The sequence below is a fragment of the Centroberyx gerrardi genome, chromosome 7, assembly GCF_048128805.1.
Source record: "Centroberyx gerrardi isolate f3 chromosome 7, fCenGer3.hap1.cur.20231027, whole genome shotgun sequence".
Classification (NCBI taxonomy): domain Eukaryota; kingdom Metazoa; phylum Chordata; class Actinopteri; order Beryciformes; family Berycidae; genus Centroberyx; species Centroberyx gerrardi.
In genome coordinates this window covers 27,682,976-27,710,165 of record NC_136003.1, presented here as the reverse complement: position 1 = coordinate 27,710,165, position 27,190 = coordinate 27,682,976, and the positions used below count along the sequence as shown (strand labels likewise).

The 27,190-nt window shown below is 41.9% G+C and overlaps 1 protein-coding gene across 3 annotated transcripts in view; it reads right to left on the bottom strand.

Annotated features, from left to right (window-relative positions):
* Positions 1 to 27,190, bottom strand: part of shisa6a (shisa family member 6a) — a 66,568-nt gene that overhangs the window by 24,074 nt on the left and 15,304 nt on the right. For all 3 annotated transcript variants that reach the window (XM_071896107.2, XM_071896108.2, XM_078284663.1), the window contains exons 3-4: positions 24,350 to 24,445; positions 22,192 to 22,260 (exon numbers count right to left, since the gene is read on the bottom strand). In XM_071896107.2, coding sequence (XP_071752208.1) covers positions 22,192 to 22,260; positions 24,350 to 24,445 — 165 coding nt within the window. The remainder of the gene's footprint in view (positions 1 to 22,191; positions 22,261 to 24,349; positions 24,446 to 27,190) is intronic.

Below are 27,190 nucleotides of genomic sequence, written 5' to 3'. Positions count from 1 at the left end.
GTCCGTCTGGGAAGTCTTAAAATACCCCTTTAACTAGGGCAGAGCGTGGAGGCTCGGGGTGTAGCACTGTGCACGTCGCGCGGTGAACCTGTCCACGTACATGGGACACAAGTTGCATAACCAGCACAGGACTCCGCAGGACTCAGCCTGGTGGGGTGGGGGGTGGGGGGTGGGGCGACACAGAGGCGTTGGCGAGGGAATACGAGCGATCAGAGCCGTGATTGACATGTCATTGTCTCCTCAGGCCGAAGCCTATAGAGGCCCGGTTCCACCTGAGCGACCTGCCGCACACCAACCCGGACGACTGGGCTGCACACACACAGCAGGTACAGCAGAGCCCCGGGGGATTAGAAAGCCGGAGCTTCCATTTTGCATTTTAGCACTGCCAGCGAAGCAAGTTCTGTAATCGGGCCTTTTAAAACAACCTGATGGAGCGGGGCTGGTTAAAGATTCATGGGCCCTGTATTCACAGCCATCCGTTTCATTGATGAGGTCTATAGCGAGGGATTACGGGAGCCTTGCATATTGTTAAAAGTAAATTGGAGCCTTTCAATTCTCACAATATTACCCGGTCTGTCCAGCGCATATAATGAATTCCAGTAATGAACTGGCCTTATACAGGAGAGTACAATATAAATTGTAAAGTGTTGTACTATGCAGACCACATTTGTCACCATTACAGCCAATATTTGGTGACTGCCACAAGATGAATGTGTCCCTGGGGAACAATGAAGGAAGCCTGGTCTAATCTAATGTGAGTCATGATAGTCTCTCAGGCTCCCGTAGGCCCAGGTAATGGTCTGCATTATACAACGCAATACCAGCCATTCTCTATCATTTCACCTTGCTCCTATATGTAGTCAGTGACTCCACAGTATAACAGCATTAATATTATCTCGAGAAGAATAAAGTAGGAGGATCGAGGCAATAATAGAACCAAAAAGAGTCGAAATGACCTGTTTAAATATTCACTAAACGTGTTTGTGTACAATATATCTGCAAAGACAATTCAGACTGAGAGAAGCCCCGACTGAAAATGTTGATGATTTAATAATAGAGTGATTTATCTTTCCAAATCTTTCAGAACACAATAATCATCCAGTCTGATGCTGAAATGGAACAGAAAAGTTTAGACATTACTTCTGACTTGAGGCAGGACTCACCCAAATATTAAGTTAGACAGAATCAGCTCCTTTTTTTTTATTTGCTCTGGATGTCTCTGGAGACTTGGTTCAACATGGAACCAGTTCAGCTGATTGGAGACTTTAAGTGGAATCGTGTTCACCCAATAACCAAATATTTGCCAAACTCTCATTCCCACGTTCAGCCGATTGAACAGAAGTGACAGAAATATACTGTAAGATCAATCCTTTCGCTCTATCTTCCATTAAAGGTGCAATAAGTACGTTTTTTACCGCCTCATAGCACAAAATGATTATAATATATCTGCAGCGGGTTGATAGAGTTGTTGATCAATACCAATAACTCAGCGATTACTTGGTCAAGTACTGAGATTTCCAGCTTTCAAAACTCATTTTCCGAACTTGGTTTGATTGGTTGCATGGTTTCTGGAACCAAAGCGCAGAAGGAAAAAGGTAAGAAAAAGGTAAGATAATGCAATTTTTCAACTTTATAATTATCTTGATAGGTATGTCCATCTTATAATGCATATTTTTTGATACGTTTACGATTTGCAGTCATATATTACAGGGTGTTTTATCAAGCTAGAGTCTAAAACTGATGGAAGGAGAATGTGCCTGTAACATTAGTTATGTGCATTATTCTGTATATATAATTTAAGATTGTTTATATGTTCTCTATATAAGATTTAAGATGTTGTAAGATTTCATGACAAAATATAAACACTGTAATTAGTCTTCCAAGTATAATATACCAGATTATAGAATTTCTGTCAGAACATATCACCTGGTGAAGTGCAAATGCCTTGTTATCGACGCTCCGACTCTCCAAAGTGCATCAAAAGTCGCGTCCGCAGCGACTGGGACTTAAAAGTCACAGACTACTTCCTGCCCCTTTAACCCTGAGGTAATGAGAATGTGTTTCATGTATTAAACATTTTCAACCAGCCGCACTTTCTCCCTGAGATGATAACCGCTTGTTCAGTGATTCACATTGTGTGCTTTGACATGTTTTTTCTCCCCTCCCCTCCCCTCCTGTGCAGGTAATTCCAGACACAAAACAACCAAAACCTTTCTGACCGCAGAGCATTTGTTTTGTATGACAGTGTTCAGGGACCCCCCCCCCCCCAACACACACACACACACCTCGCCACCCCTTTTTTACCCTTGAATCCCCTGGTTTTTAAAGGAATCCGACATCCAGGAGCTTGTCACCAGGCTCGGGCCGCCGCAGGGCTTCTCAGCATCCGCTGCCCACGGGCCAGGAGGACATTAGCATGCGAGGAGAGTCCGAGCTTTATGTCCACATCACACCGTGAGCGCGCATCATATCCGACCTCCCTCTAGTCCAGAAGAGTAACAGGCATCTCAATTTACGGAGGTATGTCGCCATGGTAACCACATACGGCCCCGGCGATGACGACACTGTTCATTAAGTGTAAAGCTACGTTTGTGCTGTGCCTGCACGCTACATAAACTGCACACATTCACGCATAATCACACACTTAACACACACACACGCAGATATTTTAATATATGAGAAGGCTGAAGAGAGCTGGAGAGTCGCGATCTAATAAGTATGCGAGTTATTAATTCAATGTCTGATCTTGACAGTCTCTGTGAATATCACAGCAGAAAGTAGGCCATGAATACTAACCAAAGATCATGTAATTTTCTGAAATGAACATAGTCGGTGCAAAGGGCAATAAAGCAGAGACACACCTCTCTGCTCACTCTCCATAATGGGGTCAAGTGTTAAATATGCCGGCTCTCATACTAAATTTCATTTCCTCTCTCTCTCTGATCTCGTTATCTGAGCTCGGGCCGCATCGCATCTTATTGGCAGCCTGTGTTCTTAAGCCCTTTTTCTCTCGCTGTGACATTTTAATTGCCGCAATAGTTAGCATCAACCTCCGCTGAATAAAATTATTGCCAGTGCAACGTCGGTTAGCAAGGCATCACGACTCATTTTAATCATAATATTCATAAAATGCGAATAAATAGCTTTCATTCCCCGGAATTTTTTTTTTGGGGAATCGCTTTTCCCAGCATCAAAGTCTTTGGTAAACAAAATGTGATGGGTGGATTAGGCTTACGTCATTAAATCAAAGGCAACGTGTTAAAAGATAATCACACATGTTCTTTTTATGATCATACAGATATGCGAAGGTCTTGAAACAGAAAAGCGAGTAAAAGCAATATCAACTAATGAGTCAAAAATCATTTTTGAGAGCTGATGGGAAAACCAATTAACTACAGTATGTGGAGGACATTCTTCTTTCTGACAACCACACATGAATATCTAGATCTAGAATACAATATTGTTGCAAAAAATCTCTCAAATATCTCCCTCACTAAGAATACGACACATTAGATCGACTGTACATAAGTCAGTGGTTGGCTAATCCTGTAAAAGCCAGTGGAGCTTCTCTTAGTGGCATCTGTTTTCCTTTCTCTAATCTTCCTTCAAATATTTACTCGTACGGTAGTTGTTTGCCAAAGTGTTGCTCTAACGTTGCGGCGCATTCCTTTGAAATCTAACAAATTCATAAAACAAAATGTCGTTTTTGGATCCCCGCCGACTGCGTTCAGCTAATTGCGTTTCCCTCAATGACAAGAACTTGAACGCTCAGGCAACAATGGACCCAATCATTTGGAGTGGTGCGTGTGGGTGGTGAATAAAGATCTGACAAATCCTGCTTTTCTGCTTTTCTGAATGACACAAGAACAGTATTCACATTGGAGATCCAGTAGAGAGATCTAGTAGAGCTGGTCATATGATTTAAGTTTCATTTATATGAAATTACATGACACCACCCAGCCTTAGACCTTCAATGAGGACTAGGAAAAACTCCCATGAAAACCTCATTAGGAAAAAAAAAAGGAAGATGGTCAGACGTGCAATGGGTACCGACAGCTGCACCCATTTATATTCCATTTAATTCAGCAGGTGGATTCAAAATGTATGAGGACCAGCTAAAAACACCATGAAGATTTAAACAGGCTGCTGTACAGGAGAAACAATGGGTAGGGCGATATAACAACCGATCACACTTTAAATGAGGCATGCACTGTGCAGCTCAATTAAATGTTTATGAACACTTTACCGGGACTTTAGAAATGTGTAAAGAATTAATGGTCTTTACTATAGTGTGTTTTTATGGCAGCTGGGTGTAATTGCGTGTGCTGTGTACATCAGGACTTCAGTCTCACTGTATACCTGTGTGCCTTGGATGGGTGTAATTAAGAAGCCGAGGTATCTTATTCAGTAGTTTAGTGCAGTGAATAAATTTCACCTAATCACAATAGCACAAGGTGCATTGTTAGGTGTGGGTGCAACCTACAGAGGGAATATGAACAAAATTTAGGATAGTGAGAAGCAAAACCGCTAACGACTTTCACGTGGATGACACTTTTTCAGTGCGATACTGCCGTCTTTTCTTAGATTCAGCAAAAAACGGATGCTGAAATTCAGACTCGAACTTCACGAGATGAACACAAACACGAACTCTGAGAAAAAAAAGCATGCGCCACACTTGGTACACTACATACACTGTAATGCAGAGGAAAACAGGGCAGATGGATCGCTCCCTTCCCGACGTAATAAACGCTAATACATAAATTCAAATAACATCGCTGATGATCGAGTGCAGCAATATGGGCGTTAATAGGAGAAGCTCCCACCGTACACAGGGCTTCTGGGTAGAAGATCCCCCCCCATCAGGTCGAAAATCCTGCATACAGCCCTTTCTAATATACCAGGTAGAAAATAATTGTGATTGTGAGAATCAAACCCTTTAGTCATTACTTTGCCGCTTTCTCAATATTCCCTTCTGTTGCATTACTCAAAAAATAATTGTGTTGCCTCGACAGAAAACCCTTCGGATACCACAAGCATGACAAACACTGAGAGTACAAAACTTTCTGCTATTGAGATGCAATGCCTTTTTCACAAGCCATATCATAATTGTATCAAGGCTTAAAGGTGCAATGAGTACGATTTTTTACTGCAAAATGACTATAATATATCTGCAAGGATTTGATAGTTTTGTAAATCAATACCAATGGTTTTGACGATTGGATTACAATCTGTTTTCAGTGCGTCTTGGGTGCATTACACCTGTATTTTTATGTAGTTGAGCGCTATTCGAGTTCGATCTGATCACCCAAGACGCATTTTAATAGGTGTAAAGGGAGGTCGAAGATTTCTGGCTTTTAAAACTCACTTTCTCACAAAAAACTCACTTTGATCTTTGCTCTAATTCGCTAGCTTACTCCTCTCTATTATGGAAATGTGACTTTATTATTTATGTCAGTTACAGGCTAAGTATCAACTTCATCAACACAGTATCTCCCCTTCGTGATTGAAGTTCAACAGGTGCGATCAATAAGGAGTCACAGTGTTCACCTGGATTCACCTATACTCAGACTATGAGGTAGAAAGAGCAGGTGAAAGTAATACTTCCTACACTCACTAACAAACCCGTTTTTCAGGCCAGTGAGGATCCCTGATGGTGCAACATGGAGGAAACACCATCTGTGCACAGCAGCAGAGCGAGTCTGACATGAAGAGTGCAATATCCAACATTCATAAAGACTGTCGGCCCAAGGATTACATTTACACTCTAGACATTTAGCTCATTCTGTTAACCAGAGCAACTTACAGTGAGTGCAACATTACAATAAACATACATTTCTTTATCACCAATATTACAAGCAGCCAGTGGAAACAGGCACAGCATGCTGAAAATAGATATAACAAACACTTCTGTGACTACAGACTGATTATGCATATCCAGGGATTTAGTTGAGGCTAAACCCATCTAAACTCAGTCTGCCCACCTTTTTATTTGCAGGATAGAGTTTACCACTTTGTTAGGCTGATAAAGTAAATCTTTATGATGTGAATTCATAGCGGACATCATAAGTAGTGTAAAACTGATGCAAGTCATATTAGTCTTTTAATTAATAGATTTTTGTTTGTTTTGTTTACCTTATGATGGTCACTGACTGGAGGTTGTAGTTTACCCATCTTTGTATTTATCATTACATTACTGTGTATGATATAGAATTAGGGGCAAAGGAGAACAATTTTTTTGTGTACGTTTGTATCCATGCTCAATTTATGATGCTGATGATGATGATGAGTGCTCTCTCTTCTGGTTCCATTGGCACAGGATGACAAATATTAAAGTGAATTGCAAGTTCAGATAGCAGATACATTGAAATCAAAGTTAAAGAGTAACTAAACCCCACCCAAATCTGTGATGAAGCCTGACACCTAATGGTGAAAAGTCTCACCTTCTAGTACAACAAAGACCAACCAATAGCAGATGGCCAGTTCAGTACCCTACTTTTCACCATTAGGTGTCAGGCTTCACCACAGATTTGGTTTTGGGGTTCAGTTACTCTTTAAAGTTAAAGGACTACACTGACTTTTTGGGAGTTTGGCCCATTGATCAATTTACCCAGTGTGTCACGAGAGGATTAGTACCAAAATCACCTCTGTGTCTCCGGTACATAACTCTGTCTGCATGCTAACTCTTTAGCATCGGGTGTAGTCCTTGTTAGTCACATATTTACACCGATAATTGTCTGTCTTTCATGTAAATTAAACGTCTGTGGCGAGGTGAAGAAGGCGTGAGGAAGAGTTAAGGCTGCTGTGTGGAGTGGCTCGGAGAGCTTAGTGGGAAAACTTGATGGATTTGGCTGCTGCTGTTGACATGCCAACGCTCTGCTGCCTCTCCTGTGTGGCCGGACGGCCCGGGGCGCACTGTGATTGCACCAACGTATTCCTACCTCTGCTCTCAATTAGCAAACAGTCCAGTTTGATGCCACAGCATGCTCTGATGCCCAATAATAATGCATCACATAAAGGAAAGTCTATAAAGGTTTGATAAAAGAAAGGATTTAAATGATGCAGTAAGTCTGACAATCCACCTCAATCCTTGTTACTTAACTAATTACTGTAAGATTAACATCCTTAGGAATCTCAATACTTTGAAGGTGCAATAAGTCAGATTTCTACCATCCAATAGAGCTGTAGGGGGTTGATATATAGGGTTATTGATTAATACCACTCAATGATTACTTGGCCAGCTGCTGAGATTTCTGGCTTTTCAAAACTCACTTTCTGCCCCGTATTCTGTTTCAAAATCCTGGTGCAACAAACACTAGAACCCTTATCAAGAAATAACTTGGTTGAATATCTTTAGTAACGAGGTCAACTCCATCCTTATTTTAGCTTAGTAGACGTCGGCCGGAGCATCTCTGTAATAGCTTGTTAGATAAACTTCTGCTCAGAAATATTTGTGCAGTGCAATGTTTAGGGGTAAGATAAGAATGTGCTTGGAAAATGTGGAGCTTTTTTTAATTTTTTTTACCCTTTTTAAGATTGTGTTCACAGTGTGTTTCTCATGCCCTTGTTTGCCATTATCCAGCTTTTAAGGAATAATTCTTATTTTATGCGACACGCAGACACTTCTTTGGCCTGAGAAAAGTCTAGCATTAAGATTAAATAAAACGCGTGGATTAATTCTCTGGGAAATGCCTCGTAACTGCAGGGAAACCTTGATATATGTTGTTGTCTGGACGATTCTCACCCAGTTATTTAGAAGAGGCTGCATTTTATTGAAGTAGGGAAAGATATTTGCAGAGAAACGAGCCATGCATACTAGTTTTATCTGGTTCAAGGCTGTGCTAAAACCGAAGAACCATCCGATCATCACAAGAAAAACAGCAATTGTCCTCCAACAGATAAACCTTACATTGATGCAGCCTTGAAAGCAGAGAGAAAACTACATTATCTACATGAGGAAACAGTCGAGGTTGACAAAGAACATGTCCAGGGCCTGTTCTCAGTTGAAAAAAAGGTGTTTTTTTCCCCCCCCGCTGGCTGCTGGCTTTCTCTGCAGTAGTAGCAGTTGATACATTTTATTTGCAGAGGAAGCACGTGTCCTTGACAAAGTGACTTTTTGTGCACCTTGCAATAGACCATGGGACGATACCACATCACAAATGCCACATATGGCTGGAGCTGCGTTCGTGCCTGGAATGACTCAGACTGGTTTCAATTTCCCACAGTGTCTGGTTTCTTAAAGAAAGCCAGCCGCTCTCTTGTCCGCCTCCCAATCTCCCTTCTTCTCCATTTGTTTCTTTTTCTCAGTCCTCTGAAGGATAAATTACAAATGATAAAAAAAAAAAAAGTGTGTTTTGCATCCAATCTCCCTAACACAATGCCCATGCCTCCAGTAATGAGGTCATTATTATGCATATCACAGATATCAGGAGGAATGAGCTTAAAAGCTTACACATTTAATTGATTAAGGCAAGCAGGCAGCCACAGCACTTTGTAACACAGAGGGCTGTTTTTCTTGAAGGTCATGATATTTGAACGCCATATTCAAAGAATTCTAATTAAATATCACTATGCTTTGATTTCTATATATAAATGAATGCCAAGCTGCAGTTCATTCTTGAAAAGCAGCGGCAACATGATATTCTATCACAACTGAGAAAAGGGCATATTAATTCTGGAAAAGCAATTCATCCACAGCTCTTTTTGTTCCAAATTTCCAAAATGTATTCTCGAGAGTCGATGTTTCATTAATGCACAAGCCAGTTTGGGGGATGTGAAAACACCTTTTGACAAATATTGTGTGGAAGATTTTTTTTATGCTCCTAACAAAAGCCTCAGAAGCTCTTTTGGAGGCAGTAAGGTCTTCATGCTTTATTTTTTCGTAGAGATTATGTTGCCCTCCTGGAACTACTCACAGCTCATTTACCCTTTGCTAGTGTGTGTGGATTAAATTACTTTAGAGATTTATAGCCTCTTTTATATCTTGCATCCCGTAACCAGGATGTTTTGGTACTCTGCTTGAAACTCAGTTCCATCGCTCATATTGTTTCTCTTATCACTAATCTCATTTTTTTCCCTGGTCACTGAGAGGATCAAGGTTCGGCTGATAAGGCCAATACCGATATTTCTGTATTGAAGCTACCAATAGCCGATATTTTGTGCTGATATTCAGTCTCTTAAAATTTTACCAATTTCATGCTCAAGAAATTCCCAAAAATTGCAAGGATTTAGAAAATGTTATCCTTGGCAGATTGGAAACATCATTAATATAGTGTATGTGTGCATATTCTATATATCTATATATACTGTATATATAGAATATAATATAGTATGTATAGTAGTGTCAAGCAATGCTAAAACTCTCCACTAGGGCTCATACTAACAAAATTACTTTAGATGGTTAGCACTTCCATAAAGGAAAACAAATAATAGGAAGGAAGGAAAACAAATAATAATTAATGTTCGTTAATAGTTAAGAATTAGTTAAGAAATAGTTAGAATTAGTTAAGAATAGTTTGGAATGTTACTATAATTGAAGCACTGTCTTGCTTTGGCAGCATAGGTCTCACTGTAATGCCAATAAAGCTAATTAGATTTTTTTAAAATTTTTTATACATTTTAATGCAGACTAGTTTTATGTAGCTGCGGTCAGGGAGGAACCTCCATCACAACACTGACTGGCTGATATCTGATATTTAATAAAAGGCCAATATCGTCAAAACGATATATCGGACGAACGAGAGAAGACTTCTTGATGGAGAACAAGCGAGCGAACGCAAATCTGTGTGCAGTCGTGATACAGTCGAGCTGACCTGAAACACTTTGACCTGAAAGCGCTTCGGCACGTACGCAGTGTTTCCATCACCTCGGAGCAGATAGTCTTCGCAGCCTTGCCGCACTCCGTGGTGCAATGTGACCTGGATGAGAGCTTGAGGATACTTATCTAATGTGGGGCAGCGCAGATTGCATTGTATCCATGGGGCCGGGGACCGCATAGCTGGGAAACTTCAGGGACAGAAAGTGCTTAAAGCAATACACTGGTAGGGATGGCCTACTCTCTTCGCTGTGAGAGTCTTCAGTCTGTTCCTCTCTGCCTCTCTCCATCCTCTGTGTCTCTGGTGGGGAGCCAGCAGAAAGATTATAAACTACTAATGTGTAACTGCACCCTACAAACATTTATCAAGATCTGGCGCTGCTGTAATTGATTTCTTGGCTCCCCACAGATTAAATTTCATTAGACCCACACTCGTACAGGCTGGATGGACGACTGTGAGCGTAAAAGCAGATGGCGTTCCTCCTCCATGTCTTCCATGTTTCCATTGATTTACTAGGGAGTAGTCGGTCCCTTTAGCAATAATCACTATTGTAGGCATCGTGGCACACATACCCAACACAGAAACCGCAGATGTCAAATGTATATGGATTGTTCAACATGATGGATCTGTGAACAAATAAGATTTTTTTGGGGGGGTTTCAAAATAATGGCTCTAACAAGAGCCAACAGCATGACAACACTTCTCACACACTCGGCTGCAATGTCACACAAGTCAAGTGAAGCAGTAATTCAGCCTCGTCCGGAGACATCTTGTAGAGGAAACTGACCAAGGATTCAGTCAGCGCCCCTGGGCTTGGCTGTTCCTTTGTCATGGGCTAATGTAAGCGTGGATGCACACTCGCCTCCTCGGGGCGGATGCTGGTCTCTACCCCTCGGATCACAAGTTCAATTAATTTCACAGTTGGCGGCACCCACAGTCATTTTGCCGGGCCTGTTGTCTGGAACTGGAGAGAAATGGGAAGAATATGATGCACCCTGAGCTGCAGTAACCCCCCCCACCCCCACCCCCCCCTCCCCCTCCCTTCAGCCCCTCCACCCATGAAGACTCCACTCGCCCCGGGCGAGATCTGGTCTGATAGGGCCACTGCTTTCCGGCATATTACAGCTCGCATCACAACGATAAGGCGGAGATGAGATAGCCGCATGCATCATTACTGCTCCATAAAGACATCTTTTTTCTATCTCACTCTGCAGAAAACTTTTGAGCTTATTAAAAAAATACAGCTCATAATTTAACACAATGAACTGGGGGAAAAAAATCTGGCTAATTGGCAGTCTACAGACAATTTATAACAGTTTGCAATACTTCCAAATAAATAAAAATGCGAGCTTTGCAGACTTGGGGATACAAAACATCTGACTTGGACTCAACCGGTCAGACCAGACAGAGAGGAAAGTGCTTGAGATGTACTCGGACTTGCCATCCACTATGACTAAAGACTAAAGTTGACTTGTGATATGAAAACTTTTAAACATTTCTGCATACTGTACTTGGTTTGTAGATTGTCTATGGTGTGATTTTATGATAAATATATATTTTTTCCCTACACAAGCATTTTAGAGAAAACAATTTATGACTTGATGCACTTTCTGCTTGTGTGTGAATAAACCTGAGCTGCTTTGGAACTTGAGACGTTAATGTGAAGGTTTGAGCATGAAAAATGGATTTGTTTTTGCAAAGAACTATTCTCCAAAGTATAACGGATGATTTGTGAAAGAAGTAAAAAGATTTGAACAAGAATAATGGGATTTGTGTTTTAACAGTTTGTGTATTTAACACTTTTCAATTGCATTTGTACTACAACTGCACATGTCAATTTCACGCGTACAAAGGCTTTCCACAGTGTTTCGGCACCCAGCGTCTGCCAAAAAGATTTGCAAGTGTGTAAAGCAAGGATGTGCAAGTGTGTGATCAGTAATATGCAAGTGAGGAAGGAGACAGGAGCTAAAACAGAGACCTAGAATGGAGTGGTTGGACCTGTTGCTTTTAACCAATCACATCTGGCTTTCATTGACCAGCATGCTCTATACTGCTACTGAAATGTGGTTTATGGTAACTATGGAAAGCCAAATGGGTCACATTTCTGCATTAACACTGAAAGCACCATCAGAAATGCACATGTGGTTTCTTTAAATGCTGTTTTGTGCCTTTGCTTCACCTTTTGTCATACAGTGCCATTAGTTACTGAATGGCACTGTATGACTGTACTGAACATGTTTTGAAAACACAAATAAATTTCTCCTGCTCAAATCATACTCAACACCTTCATACTTTCAGCCTAGGGTTGGGCGATATTGACAAAATCAAATGTCACAATATTTTAGACCTAATACCTCGATATCGATATTTTGGGGATGACTATTGGTGCTTTCAGAAGATATTTATACACAAGAAAAATTTTAAAATGCAGGTACTCAGACAGTTTACTCAGACAGAACAGGCTGATAAGTTCAGAAATTTAAATTGCATCACTTTACTGTAACGCAGCCTTTAACACCAGGAAGAAGCAACATTTAAGTTATTTCACACTATTACGATCCCAGACAATATCTAGTTTCATATCACAATATCGATACTATACAATATATTGCCCGGCCCTATTTCAGCTTCTGAGGTATGAGTAAGAGTGACTCGGTCCCACCTCTGCCTTGTGCTATGTAAAAAACAAAAAGGTTTCCAGATATAATATGGCCTCAGAGCCTCTGCTCTCTCCCTGTAGTCACATTCATGGAAGCCGCCTGTCGCTGATAGCACTCTCCAACCTACACTTTAGCCCATGATGAATGAAAGCAAAACGGGTAAATATTAGAATGAAAGACTGTGCATTCTTGCAGGCACACAACTGGTGTCTACTCTTAATGAACAGTAAGAAAAAAAAAAAAAAAAGTGGCTGCACAGCTCGTTGAAACGTCTCTGATTGATGTTTCGCATTACAGGCGATGGCCCCCATTAGAATCTCCAAAACCCCAGAATTCACTCTACTCTCCCTCCCTGTCTTTTCTCTCTCCCTCCCTCTCTCTCTCTCCCTCTCTCTCTCTCTCTTTGTCAGGCAGGGTTACAAGTGCTGGTTGCTTTTCCAGGACAACACACAGGGGGACGGTGCTAATCACAGGCCTATCATTGCTACCCACTCTCAGCTCTCACACCTCTATCTTATTCCAAAAGCTGCGCGCGATAGTAAGCCTGCATTCCCCCGATCTTATTTTCACAGCATGGTGCGACGGATATTGAATTTTTCTAAATTCTCAGGCAAGGGCTCCCTTCGCATCTGTGCTTTTTTTTTTTGAAATGTGAAAGCAAAGTGCTGGATTTTTATGAATGAGGCCTGCCTGTGTGTGTGTGTGTGTGTGTGTAAGATGCATCACTCGAGATTGCAGGTCCGGGGGAAGAGTCATCATTATACAACGCTGCCCAAAGGATCACAGGAAACTGGCGGCGGAGGCTGGTGGGAGTGTTCGGCCTCTCCCATTCACAGAAAACATTCGACTCAGAGGCGCTGACTAGCTGACTAATGAAGCATTTAGAGGAACGAGCGCTCTGGTGGTGTCATCAACCTACAGATGAGTTGCAATTGTGATTTCTGATGCACATTTTACACAGCTACAATTACGAGCCATTTGTGCCCGGAGTGAGAGCTCGCCGCTCGCAATTTGACACTTCACCGCCGGTATTATGTGGAGTGGAGTGGGAGAGAGAGGGAGGTTTGATGTGGAACTAAAATCACATCTCTATCCAACTGGGCGCTGATTTGTTTGTACTGCCGTTTTCTGTCTCTCTGATGAGCTCATTGTGCCTTTACCAAGCCCTTTGTGTATGTGTGTGTGTGTGTGTGAGAGAGGGAGAGAGAGTGTGTGTGTGTGTGTGTGTGTGTGTGTGCATTCCGAATTTGAGCACTATGTGTATTCCAGATTAGGACATTGTCCTTGCGTGTGCACACCACAGTCAACAGAAACATTTCCAGAAAGCCAATACCGACCGTTCTGCAGTGTTTTCTGACTTAATATTCTAATGCAGGTTCAAGTTTTTGCATTGAAATCTATGAGTAAAATTAATAAATATCCAAAAAATGTGGATGTGCATGCATGTTTCTATGTGTTTGTCAGTATCTGCATGCATGACTGAATGTGTATGTATGTGTGTGTGTGTGTGTGTGTGCGTTTGAGTGTGTGTGTGCTCTGAAATTGAGCTCTATTTGTTCAAATGAGGACATTGTCCTTCGTCTGCGCATCACAGTCAACACACCCAACCCCGACACTTAACCATATTGCAGCTTTTTCTGTGCTTGGTTGTCAGCTTGTCTTTCTATCGTTCAGCCAATTGAGCTTTTTGAGTCAGCTTTTGTTCAGTTTTGAATGCAATCCCTCCACACTGTAAAGGAGGATAACTTCCCCTATGAAACAACAACGCTGCCAGAGAGCGAGCTGTGCAGTGTATCAGGTCTATGATGCTTTGCATACTGTATGAGCCCTCCTCTTTCAAGTGTTGGTACTGTGGCCGGTGCTGCTGCGGTCCTGTGGGTCCAGGCTCTGTGCTGACTGAGGCGTTTCCATGGCCAGCGCTGCCCTGTCCTTGCTCTCCACTCATAATAGATATTGACAGGTGGAGTGCAGATAGCACTAATCTGCATCCTAACAGGATTTCACATGTCAAAGAGTGCTTTCTCATCGTTACTGCATTCAATTCACAACTTTGTTATGCCACTAATAACATTTCATGGTGGCACAGCCCACAGCCTTCAGAGGGAAGGATCTGCTGTCTGAGCTGCGGCTGAGCAGGTAAACTGTTCTGTCCTCCACTGGACTCACTCAGGCTCAGTGGTCTCAACTATCCTTGGCATGTGGACTGTTGCTGCATTAACATAAAATGTTTTTTATACCATATCATTAAGATGCACAACTAATGAATTAATCATTGCATGAGAGGGAATTGCAAATCCTATTTTGCCTTAATGAAAATGCTTATCATTATAGGTATAATGCTATCTGAGATTAAATATAATTTATATCACTGTTCATTAGTAATGACAACTTTGTATTTCTACCTTGGTTGTTGTGTTTAAAAAATAAAGACTTGGAGATGGGATCATTTTTAGGATACTGTTTAGAAGACTTAGAAGATCTTGAACTTGCAAACACTCATTCAAATAAATTTGTTTAGGTGCATAATAGCGGTGTGAACCTGCACCACAAAAATAGTTCCAGTAATGTCCTATACAGTACAGTGGATAATTAAAGTAATAATCCACGATATCTTCATGTAAATAAAATCCAAGAAAAAGACGTCACACACGGTTTGATTGACAGGTGATCTCTGGGAAGAGCAGTGCAGAAACACCACAGCAATGAACACTTAGCAACAAAGATGGAGACAAAATAAGGAACTACTACTTTAGGTAAATAACCACCTTTCTACTTCAAGTAGAGAGCTCTTTATCTTTTACCAATTATGCTGTATATAATCACAGACTGGAAACCGTCCTGCAGCTGCAGAGTCAAATCATATTGACTGAAATGAAACACTGTCAGACAGAATAATGAGGTAGCGGATCTGACTACACCTGATATTTGAATTCATGGGAGTCATTTAAAGATATTCTGAAGTGGCTGACACAAACATGCCCTCAAGAGATATATGGTAGCCTTGATATGAAGATGGGAAAAAAATGACTATATTTCCAATTTGAGATAAAGTATCTTTGGGAAAGGTAAGCAGTGAATTAATGCAAGATAGTGCAGGTTGACATTCCATCCAAATTCAAGATGCAAAGTCTTATGTGGTAAACACACACACACACACACACACACACACACACACACACACACACACACTCACACACATACATAAACAAAGTCTTTCTACGCTGGCCAGCACTTCAGATGTGATTTCAATGTACAAACACGCACAATAGCACTGCATAATGCATGAGGAGAGGGTGGATCAGAAGCGGTGTTAAGAGGGTATCTGTCTGTGTGTCAGAGGTAGCAAGGAAGTGAGAGGGCAGAAGGAGATATATGAACCTCAATATATTCACTCTTGGCCATGTGGAGGGAAGACTGAAGGAAAGGCTTGTGGGATACTCAGAGTGCGAGACTCATTTAGCCGACCTAATCACGTTCATTAGCCTCCTGTTTAATGGACAGGCTAGATAAGGGGCGGAATCAATTCATATTGAGCATTTGGCTGTCGCAAATCTGTGCACCCTGAGAGCGCTGCCTTCCCACTGTTCTGAATCATGCTTATTGAGGAAAAAAAAAAAAGGAAATTGCCTTTTCCGTGAACATTGCACTGACTTAAAATAACCCGATAAAGACCAATCACAGTCTTGTTTTTGCTCGCTAACCTGCCTAGCTATGTGCAGTATGTGAAGCTTCTAATTTCCACGGATTTGAATATAAAAGGTCACATATATCCAGTATGTTTCATATTTGTTTTGACTCTATCACCACAGTTCAGGACTATAGGGAAGACTGGGGTAAGTTGAACCTGTGGGTAAAATGAGCCACCTCTTGTATCTAGGCAACCATATACAAAATGAGTCATGTGATCATAAGTTTAAGAAGAGTAATTCATTTCCTTGAATCTGTGATGGAGGAGAGCATATAGAGAAAGTAGTAAGAGGGCCAGGTCAAGAAAATTAGATTTTTGCTGTCAGGTGATTTCATCATAGTAAAGATGTCATGGTTCTTGTATCTAAATAGAAGTAGATATGTGTGAGGCTTTATTATATATTACATTAAGCCTGTTTGAGGTGCAATATGAGGTCACAAACGTATCATAACTGTAGGCCTGATTAGCAGTGTGAAGCAATATAGTTGTGGTGTAAGGTGTGCCACTAGCCACTAGGGGCAAGTTGTGCTGAGAGACCAACTTGTTTTAATGGGACTAGTGCAGTGCCCGTTCGCCCTGCTGCTGCACAGAGCGCTGTTCGCTTGTTTATTCAAAGTTTATTAATATTGAACGTGTCGCGTGTCCAAATTGCACCAAATCCGACACTGCATGTCCTTGGGTCCCCAGCAATACACCCGCCAAGTGTGAAGTAGATCGGACGAACGGTTCTCGAGATATGCGAAAGACACACAGACAGAGATTCCTTGCTTTATAGTATGACGATGTACTTCTAAAAATGTATTAGCTGCAGAAAATATCATTTCCATGGATGCCAAACAACCTTATGTATAGATACCAATTATTGTTTGGAATAAATACACATTTATTCTGCTGTTGTAGCACAAAATGTAGAAAGTGACTCATTTTACCTCTTTCTCCCCTACTCCCTTAATAATCTCAGTAAACTACTGCACAAATGCCACCTTTCCTGTACTGCTCCCCTGTCTGAAGAAAAGCAGTCTCCCCATGACTATTACTATAGAGTACAACTCTGATATTTCTTTCTCTCCTCGTTTCCTGCTCTTTCCAAGAAAATGAAAAACGCTACGTGCATGAGAGGCTGGAGAGACTTCTGTGCTATGGTCAAAATGCCCAGCTTTACAAGATTTGAGTCTGTCTGGGCTCTCATCTCTGCCAATTAGGGTTCAGCTGGCTCGGGGCAGGGCGTGACGAGCCTCCATCCTCACACAAAGTGGTCAGGATGGATGGTTCACACTCCTGCGAGGGCGAGCTGCAGGGGTGAAGCTTTCAGTGCTGCTTCAGTCTCGAGTCAATCTGATGCTCCTTCTGGTCTCTCAGCCTTCTGCTCTGATCCTCTCGGAGCCACAAGACTTAAAGCTGCAACACGCAACTTTTTAGACATTGAAAAATAGGATATATTATGTGATATATTACATGATCAGTCTGTGTCGGTCTGTGACCGTGTGTTCATGCCTCACATCTGTGTCTGAAATTGGCTTTTCGGTGATATTCAGGATCTTTTGGGGTGTATACCATTTTCTTTGGGTGTTTCGTATGGGTGTGGCTATCAAGGTGAGGCTAGAGGGAAGTCATAGCCACAACAACAATGGAGGAAAGCAGTAAGAAATGGAAGAACAGCAAAGCTAAATGTGCAGCAGACGAGGCCTGTTCAAAAACATGGTGAACATCAGCGTTGCTTTTTTTGATTGCAGACTGGCTGCGTTTGTCGTCTGTTTCTTTAACGCCTGTGGTGGCTTTATGGCTCTCGGTTCCCTCCGCCTCAGGCTAGATGCTGTTTCAAGTAGACAGCCCATCAAGATGAGTGACAACTGCTGGGACGGGAACTTGACCACCTGAGGTGGAGGAAGGCAGGACTTGCAAAAGCTCCGCTGCCTGAAGACGAAAAGTCACATATTGTAGCTTTAAGCCCAGTCACTTTGGCTCAGTCACACTGTTAAGACTGTTTCAGAGCCTTGTCTCCGTTAGCCATGTTCAGCCTGGTTGGGTCTAGCTGTGCCTTGGTTTGCATCCTCATTGATTAGCCAGCTAACATGAACATCAGCCTTTGAAAAACACAAAACAAATGAGTGCGTCATTTGTGCGGGGCTTAGTTTGGAAGAGACAAAGTAAATACGTCTTTCGTTGTCTATTCTTACCCACTATTCAATTAAAGTACAGGCCCCCAACCTTGGTGCCAGTGGTGTCATGCAGCAGCTCTATGTCCCTTAAAGCTGCACTTGGTGAGATTGTTATGCAAAAATAATAAGTCTTATCAGCCTAAATCACAAAATGGGGCTGAAATAGAGTGTCCCATTGCCCCAAAATTGAGACCCCATAAATTCCCCCTATTTGTCCAAATTAAATACTCTTGGTGGGTATGGTCACTGTTGGAAAAACGTGTCCGCCCACAGGAAGAGACAAATCTAAACTTAAGAGTGAAATCCAAACTGTCTCCTAAACAGCAGTGAGCAGAGAAAGCTGGACTCACCAACGTCAGATCTTTTCCTCTCTCGTCTCTTTGGTTTCCTTTAGTATGAAGCATCACAGACCGGCCGGGTTGGTAAACATGAGCCTGCTGCTGTGTGCAGTTTACCGACCTCACCTTACAGGATTTCTGGGTATTGAAGTTCAGATTTTTCAAACAGTTTCCTCTTGCTGTCATTTAGAGCCGACAGTGTGCAAAGTCGCCTAGCGCTTGAGACATATAAAGGGCTCGATAATGGAGGTAAACCGTGCAAGTGATACCTACTTGCCATACTTTAACTCCGCTTCATTCCATTGGCACTCACACACGCACTCAAACACACACACACGCACATGCATAGACACACAGCCTAGAGGGATTACAGCGCAGGGAGGTGGGAGTGCTGCAGCAGTGCGTCCCAATAAGACAAGGTCACCTTAAGTGGATTGGGATGAGGGGAAAGCAATTCCCCCAGGATGAAAACAGGGAGCAACTCATGAAAAAGTAATTAAGCAGGATGCACATCAGTGGATGCCACAGGCGGAGAAGGCAAGGAGAGAGATGAATAACCCCTCAGGACGGGGGGGGATGTTTGTACACAAGATATCTGGGCGATGTTCGCTAAATGCACACAGGAGGAATCGTTTAACCTCAGACATTTTGGGCTTTGTTATATAAGTCCAATTTAGAGAAAAGGGCAGTTGACGGTTAAGATATCAGAAGTTCACAGCTACTGTATGTCCCAAGATGCGTGATAAACACCGGGCTGTGAACTGCCGGGAGCTCTGAAGTTCGGAAATCAGAGTTGAGATTGCTCACTAATAATTAAGAAAAGAACATTTGGGGGACAAAACAAGAATTTCTTCTTTCTCTAGAACAGTGATTCTCAACCACGGACCCCTATTTGATGAGATTTTGTCTCTTGAACCCAAATATGAAAATATTTTTATTGTCAGATATGATTTTGTCCAGAATCCCATGACTATCTGTATTGTAGGAAGAGAGATAACAGTGAAACTATGACCAAAATAGTGTTTCTTCTACATTCTCTAATTGTGTTAACTTCTTGTAAATGAAATAATGCTGAAGTTTAACAATTTGTCAGTTTGCTGGGGACCCCCTGGAACCCCCTCAAGGACCCCTGATGGTCCCCGGACCCCTCGTTGAGAACCACTGCTCTAGAACATGCAGGAAGGTTGAGGAGGGGAAAAAAAAACAGCAATCCCTCCCTTGCTTCATGCAAATCTTGGTAAATCAGAAGGCAGATACGTATCTCAATGCAACGCAATGTATCTCCACCACTCCTGATCAATGCAATGTTTATCAAGTTAAGGAATGGGATTCTGTTGAAACATTTAGAGTGTGCTAGCTGCCTGGCCTGTCGTCTAAAAAAGCTGTGGCGGACCACAGGCAGTAAATTGCCACATTGGCACAGCCAATCCATCATGGAGAATGGAGATGGACAGACAGGGCCGATCCGCACGCCACTCTCCTCCACCGCTCACTGATATCATATATATAAATCACTCCCTTATGCCCTTGGCTCCGGCCTCATACAGTCACTTTGCCAGACGCACATTCGACATGAGCCGGCTACTCAAGCAGGTACACCGACGGTGATGGAGTCTGTGCAGCTCTGTGCGTACAAGGCGAGGCTTAGTCTGTAGTGTTATATCACTAATGTATGAATATTAATGAGAGCGTGGCTGGGAGCTCTGTGTAGCGGCTTGTTACCCCCTGACGCACATTCAAATCTGTGCTGTCTGTACTGTTAGTTCCTTTCGCTGCGTCGCTCCCACACAAACAAAGAAATGTTGCACACAATTAGATTTGAGGTCATTATGCCCAGCAGTGGTTCGTCTTGGAGAACAGTGGATGTTTAAAGTCATGGCTGTAAATAATTGATGCGCTCTCAAATGTACCAGCGGCTAGCTTGATGTCGCCCGTCTATATCCTCCGACGTTTGTGAGACGCGACAAATATGACCGTCCAGAACGGGCCAATATTGTCAGTCGCATATCACTCCCATAAATGTGGAGCTGTGAAACCCACGGGTGGATGAAAGACATGACCTGTCCAGTGTAGATATGAGATATGACTTATTTGCACAACAGCGCCGGAGCAAGGGCAGAATGCAGTTGGCGGTGACACAGCGCGCATCTGTCAGTCTGGTCCTGACAGGAGGTGGAGGGAGCAGAAAGCCTGCTGACAGCCAGCTGTTAAACTAAGACATGTACGATTGAGGCTGACAGGACCTCCGCTTTGAAGTGACAGCTACCACCATCAGGCAGCTAAAGCATGTCACCTAATAGGTGCAGTGAGCGGGTGACAGGTACAGCCGGGAGAGGCTCGTTGGTTCTGGCACTACTTGTAAAATATTACTCTTTGGTGAAGTTCCCCCATGGAGCTGTTAAAATACCAATCTAGTTTTATAACAGGGAGTTCAAAATGCTTCAAATCCAACACTTAAAGCAATAATCTGTGACATTTTCTTCTACATGGATTTCGGTTTTGCTACTCTCTATTGCCGATTGAATAGTGATTCAACCTCCACCCAGTTGATGAAAGCTTTTACATTTGTTCTGAACACCCGGTGTCTGCTAGGTCTTCCCCGGTGTTGTACCAAAATTTGTTTCCCTGTGTGTGATAGCCTCGATTTCATGCCATCAGAAGAAAACGACAACATCATTTCAATTTTTGTGGATTGTTTTCCTATCGCTGGCTTTTCAAACGATAGAACTTGTCATTTATTAAGCGCGCTCCCCCTACGATCATTTCTTTAGACCCACATTTTTGGCACGACACCGGGCACACAGGAGGCAACGTGTTTTATGATACCAGAAGAAGCAACAGCGGTTTCTTTGGAATAAACAGAAGAAGAACTGGGTAGTTAGCGTGAGCAGCGATAGCCACCATGGCTGAACAGACAGAAGAAAAGAGCTTCAAACTTCATCAACAGAAAATCGACGTCACAGCACTGCACCGCTTTGTATGATGTCAAAAAACAAAAAAAAAACAGAACGTTGTGGATTATCTCTTTAAATCAGAGCAAATGCTTCAATTTAAATGCCTAAATCAAATTTCACTTACCTTGCAGACACCTAGCATAAGAAATATTAATTAGTTTGCATGCACAGTAACACCTTCACACCGCTGCTGGCTACACCCACACTGTTAATCATGACAGCAGTTCTGTTTACTCTATGTCTGCCTCCCTCCTCTGTTCACTTTAGTCATCTAAATGAGCCTTGACTGCTTCATACATGGAGAACAGACCAACACATTCATTTAAACCTGCTTTCAAACCGCCATGCCGGTAGCGATATATTTGGGCCACAAAAGCCGCCGCCTACTGAAAACTGTACCGGCTACAGAAAGTATTAAGACTCTTGCACTCTGCATCCAATGACCGTGGTGTGATTATCAGCCAAGGCCACTCCATCGTCTGGGTGTGTGAAGTGTGAGAGAGTTTTCTTATCAGGTGCGAACAGAAAGCAGGTTGTGTGGCTTTTCTCCTGCAGGAAGCAGAACAGTTGGAATACGTACTGTAGGAGATAGGGACGTCCAGATCGCCCTGCCAGGACATCTGCCCTAAATCGTCTATTGAGTGCTGCGCTGTAAAAACACAAGAACAGCCACTTGTTTACTGCTTATTCTCACGCCAGCTCGGCTACTTACTTATTAAAACTCTTATTAACTAGGGCAGTAGTAGGGGAATCAGCAAGGAAATGTGCTACCATGTTACATTGGAAGCTTACCAAGTAGGGAAATGTAACATTCACATTGGAAGCGTGGCTTTAATCATACATAATAAATATGTGTGTGGAAATGTGACAGTATCTAAATTAGTATAGACATTTATTTGTGTATCTGACAAGATGCCACTTTAAAGCAATATTCCACTTGATTTTAACATGGAGGTTATTTGGCTTTGAGATTTTTACTTCCCATTCATTTAAATGAAGCCACGAAAATAGACTGAAAATTTACATTTAACACGTTGGTGAACAGATTCAACAACCGATCCCGCTACTGTGATTTTCAACTCACTGTGGGTCTAACGTTTTAGAACATAATGTCGCCGAATAGCATTTATATTGATAGAAAAGAACATAGTGGAGGAATACCATTTAGGAGAGATATTTCCTATTTGGGAGACCAGATCTACTTTTACTTTTTAAATACTAATTTTAGTATAAAGCAAGAATAGAAATGCAAAATGACGATGGACCTAGGATGCATTGTTGTCTTAAAAGCAGGATCTGTTGTTGAATCTGTTCACAAACGTGTTAAATGTCAGTTTTCAGTCTATTTTCATGGCCTCATTCAAATGAATGGGAAGTAAAAAATCTGAACGCTACAAACCAAATAAGCCAAATAACCCCCATGTTAAAACTAAGTGGAATATTTCTTTAAACCATTATGTATTGTAATGTTCAGCTTCTAGTGAGCTGAAGCAAGTCAGTCACTATGTTTTTTTTTAAAGCTCATCACTATTTGGAGAGAAGAATGCAAGAAGGAACTTTTTGGGAGGTCAGTGTTCATTGACTTCCATTCATTTTCATTCATTTATTCAGTTTCATTCACTTATATCTGTGGCTATTGTGCCTGTCATATGTTGTAATAACTGTCGGAACAGAGGGGGAGAAATTCTATCGTTCCCTCACTTATAAAGAGAGTTGGTTAGTTGGCTAGCAGCTGCTAACTTCTCGCCTATGCAGCAAGTATGTCGTCTCCGGTAAGAGAGTCTCAAGTAAAGCCCGTAATGCAGAGCGACAACCCACTGAGCCCTGACTGCGCTGGTGAGCTTACCTGCTCAGTAAGCAGGAACAACTTTTTACATGGGCGATTCATTTACATTTTATTGTAGGGTCTAGCTGTAGGCATGTTGCTGATTGATCTGTCTTAGTTGATCAGGCGTAAAAGCTTCTTATGTGAAACATTGAATCATGAATCCCTGAATACTGGGATGGTTTTTAGCAGCAGTCTTAGATAAACAGGAATCCCAAAACATGTCGTTTTTCCAGTTCAATCTGTAACTTTTTATTAGCAAAAGGAGAGCACACAATGCATTTTGCATGGCATTCTAGATATGAGGCACGAATGGATGATTTCCTCAGTATGTAAGTAGGAGTCTGCTCTGATTAACACAGCAGCCTCGTCGGCTGAGCGACTTACTTGCTTTTCAAACATGGAAAAGTGGAGCAGAGCTGACAGTGGGTCTGTGTACCTACTGTTGAGAAGTATAAGTTCAATATGAAAATAGGTCTGAATGAAAGATGACGATCCCCTGCGTCTCTCTCTCTCTCTCTCTCTCTCTCTTTCTCTCTCTCATCTTTTTACTAGTGGCATCCAACTGTCTGGGTTGACAAGTGCATTATGTTCTCTGTGATTGGTTTTTGTGTGTGTGTGTGTGTGTGTGTGTGTGTGAAAGAGAGAGAGAGCATCAGTTAATGCTTTTTGGGGGGTTCTTGGGGGGGGGGGTTTATTGGAAATTGTCGATGTATAATTATATGATTGGGTTTGATACTTTAAGCTGTTATATTGGTCAGCAGAATGATTTCGCAGAAAGATGAGATTGCATATGAAATAATTTTTATTCTGTAATTTCGGAAATGTATAAAGGCCCGTGTGTCTGATTGGTCCCAAAGCTCGGACAGTAATGAATCCCCCGGACAAACGGATGGAGGAGGATGGACCGTACCTTTCAAGTGGCCGCGTCCGAGCGTCACAAACCCAGAGGAGATGAAGTTGTGCAGGTCCTGGCCTCCGCTGCGGAAGTTCTCTTTCCCATAATGCCCTGTGGAGAAAAAAAATATTGTGACAAATAAATATTTTAGAAGAAGAAGGGGGAGCGCTGCTGGGATTCAAATAGGTTAAAAATCACTGATAGAAAGGTGCTCTTTGGTGGCGGGGTTATCAGTAGAATCGAAAAAAGCAAAAAGACCAAGGCACTTTCTTTTAGATTAAAAATATCTTTATTGATATGGCATGATTCTCCCTGACGAAGGCATGTGGCTGAAATGCATCACAGTTCTCTTTTAACGTTCAAGAGAACCATGCCATATCAAAAAGTAAATATTTTAGTTAGGTCTTTCACCAAAATACTGGATATTAAGGGGATTGTTTTTCTCTCTGGCTGACCTAGGTGGCCTCGCACTGACGAGTATCTGTATTTCACTCTGTTGTTGTTTCAGACAGCTTATGAAGGAGCAGCCACAGACGACAAGAATACAAAACGAGACTAAAATGACACCTAAACTGACTCTCATCTCGGTTAGGGATCCCAGAGGTACAAGCTGCAGGATTTAGGACTTTAATGTGATTTATCAAATGCCCTTTCTATGAAATTATTATTACATTTAATCACACAGCAAAATGGCATAGGGCTTTTGACTCTAACATTCAGAGGGGAGATTCTTGGCCTTTGATAGAGTTGAGTTTGTTTTAAAATAGATTGAGATTTAAGGATAGAGATATTGGAGCACTATATCTAAGGATTCCAGCTCGCGTTCCCACTTTAGGTGTATGTCCTTTTGGATTTCCCAGGTGTTAAAAGATCACTTTGTAACACAATTTGTCCCGGATCACTGTTGGTTCTGCTAGAAACCAATCCTGTAATTGAGAGTGCAGGATGAACACAATGGAGCGAGACAAGGTGCCTGCCAGCGCTCTGACGGCTTCCATTTGTCCCGTCAATCATGTCCCAAAATCTGTAACACGAAATAATGGTATGTCGCGTAAAGGAACCAGGGAAGAAGAAAAGAAAAAGCCCTGGGTCTATAGAGTTGGCTTGTCAAATCGCCCCTCCTTCCTCACTCCCCTCTCTCTCTCTCTCTCTCTCTCTCTCTCTCTCTCTCTCTCTCTCTCTCTCTCTGTTAGTCCCAGTCTACTTTAACTGGCGAACAGTTAAACGCCTCCATCTCCAAGGAGCCACTTCAAAGTCAATAGCATCACTCAGACCTTTGGGCCCTTGGAAGCCAAGATCGAACAGCATTTCAAATTATCATAATGAGAAGAAGCACCTGGGACCGTAAGCCTTGGTCTTCATTGCATTGAAGTTTGACACAAGCCTGCACTCTAAAGCTCATTTGTTTCTTTTTTTTTTTCTGTCAAGCCCCAAGGATAACAGTAAACTGATTACTGAGACACTCTGGCCATCGTTGTTAATTTGGGACCTCGCCGCTAGAAAATTAGTAAATACTTCATGAAGCAAGGAATTAACATGTTTCCCCGCGTCAATTTCTTTGTACACAAGTTATCTGGAACAGCGTGCCAGTGTAATATCTATGTAGATGATACAGCGCAGTACCTGTATCTATCTGATGGCTAACAGGCTGAAATGCTGATGATTCATAACCTTAGCATCCTCCAAGGACAGAACCCTGGGGCTGGATTCAGGCAGTTTGAGATGCTGACTGTGATATAAACTGCTCCCATGTGGCAAGACGAGCCTATAGTCCCTTATTATCTCAGTAAACGTTTCTGGAAATAGCCTTATCTACACTGTGCAATGAAAAATGATCTAACCGTCCTTTTAGAGAATAACCATACTATTGATATAAAAAAAATCAAAGCTTAAGTCCTTTAGCGAAAGTGCAATTTACAATTTCATATTTTAACTGCCCTTGAGCAAAAAGTAAACATTCAAATTTCAAATATCCAAACAAGAAACTCATATATTTTGACAGTATTTGAATCAGAGGTGTTTCCCAATTTGAACACTACTGTATATTACCACATATCTAAATAATGGATTTGTGACAAATAATTAATCCGTCTGAAAATCATCAGCAGTATCCAGATATTTTTTTTTTAAATGAAAGCAATTTCTCTACGTTAGCACAGTCACTCCACTAACATAATCTATATGGCTTGATAGAAAAATGTCATCTTTGATCTGCAGAGTTCAGCTCCCTGATGACGGATGGCACTAGATGCATGGAGATAGGATTAGGTGCAGTATGGGTAACAGTGCAGTATAGTAACAGGGGTAAACAGTCCTCCCTTCCATGTCTTGGTAGACTGGTTAATTGCATGAGACAGTAAGATTTGGTTTGGGGGTTTATATTCGATATAAAGTGTGAGCACATTGGATTTAGTCGATGCAACAAGTGTGCTTTGAGGAATGCAGTTCCTGGGCCCATTTTAGTGTACAATATGTACAATATGTTGACTCATAGTTGTTTTATGATAAATGTATGACTGAATGCTCATTGTCCCCAAGCCAAGTGAGGGGGTGGTGAGGATTTACAGTAAGTCAGAATATAAGGTAGGGTAAGGTAAGGTAAACTTTATTATCCCAATAGGGAAATTTGGGCAGTGAAGGTGCAATACAGACAAACAGCATGTTAAAACAAATAAGCTTGTAATTATTTTTTAGGTTTAGGCCACTTTACAGGCCAAAAACTTTTTTCTGACTGAAATGATACTACAAACAGTGCCACCTCTGCACATCCTCAGTTGTTACACTATAGGCTGAATGAGATTCCCAGATGTGAAGAGCCTATTTTCACAGCATCACACTAGCTTAACTGCACAAAAT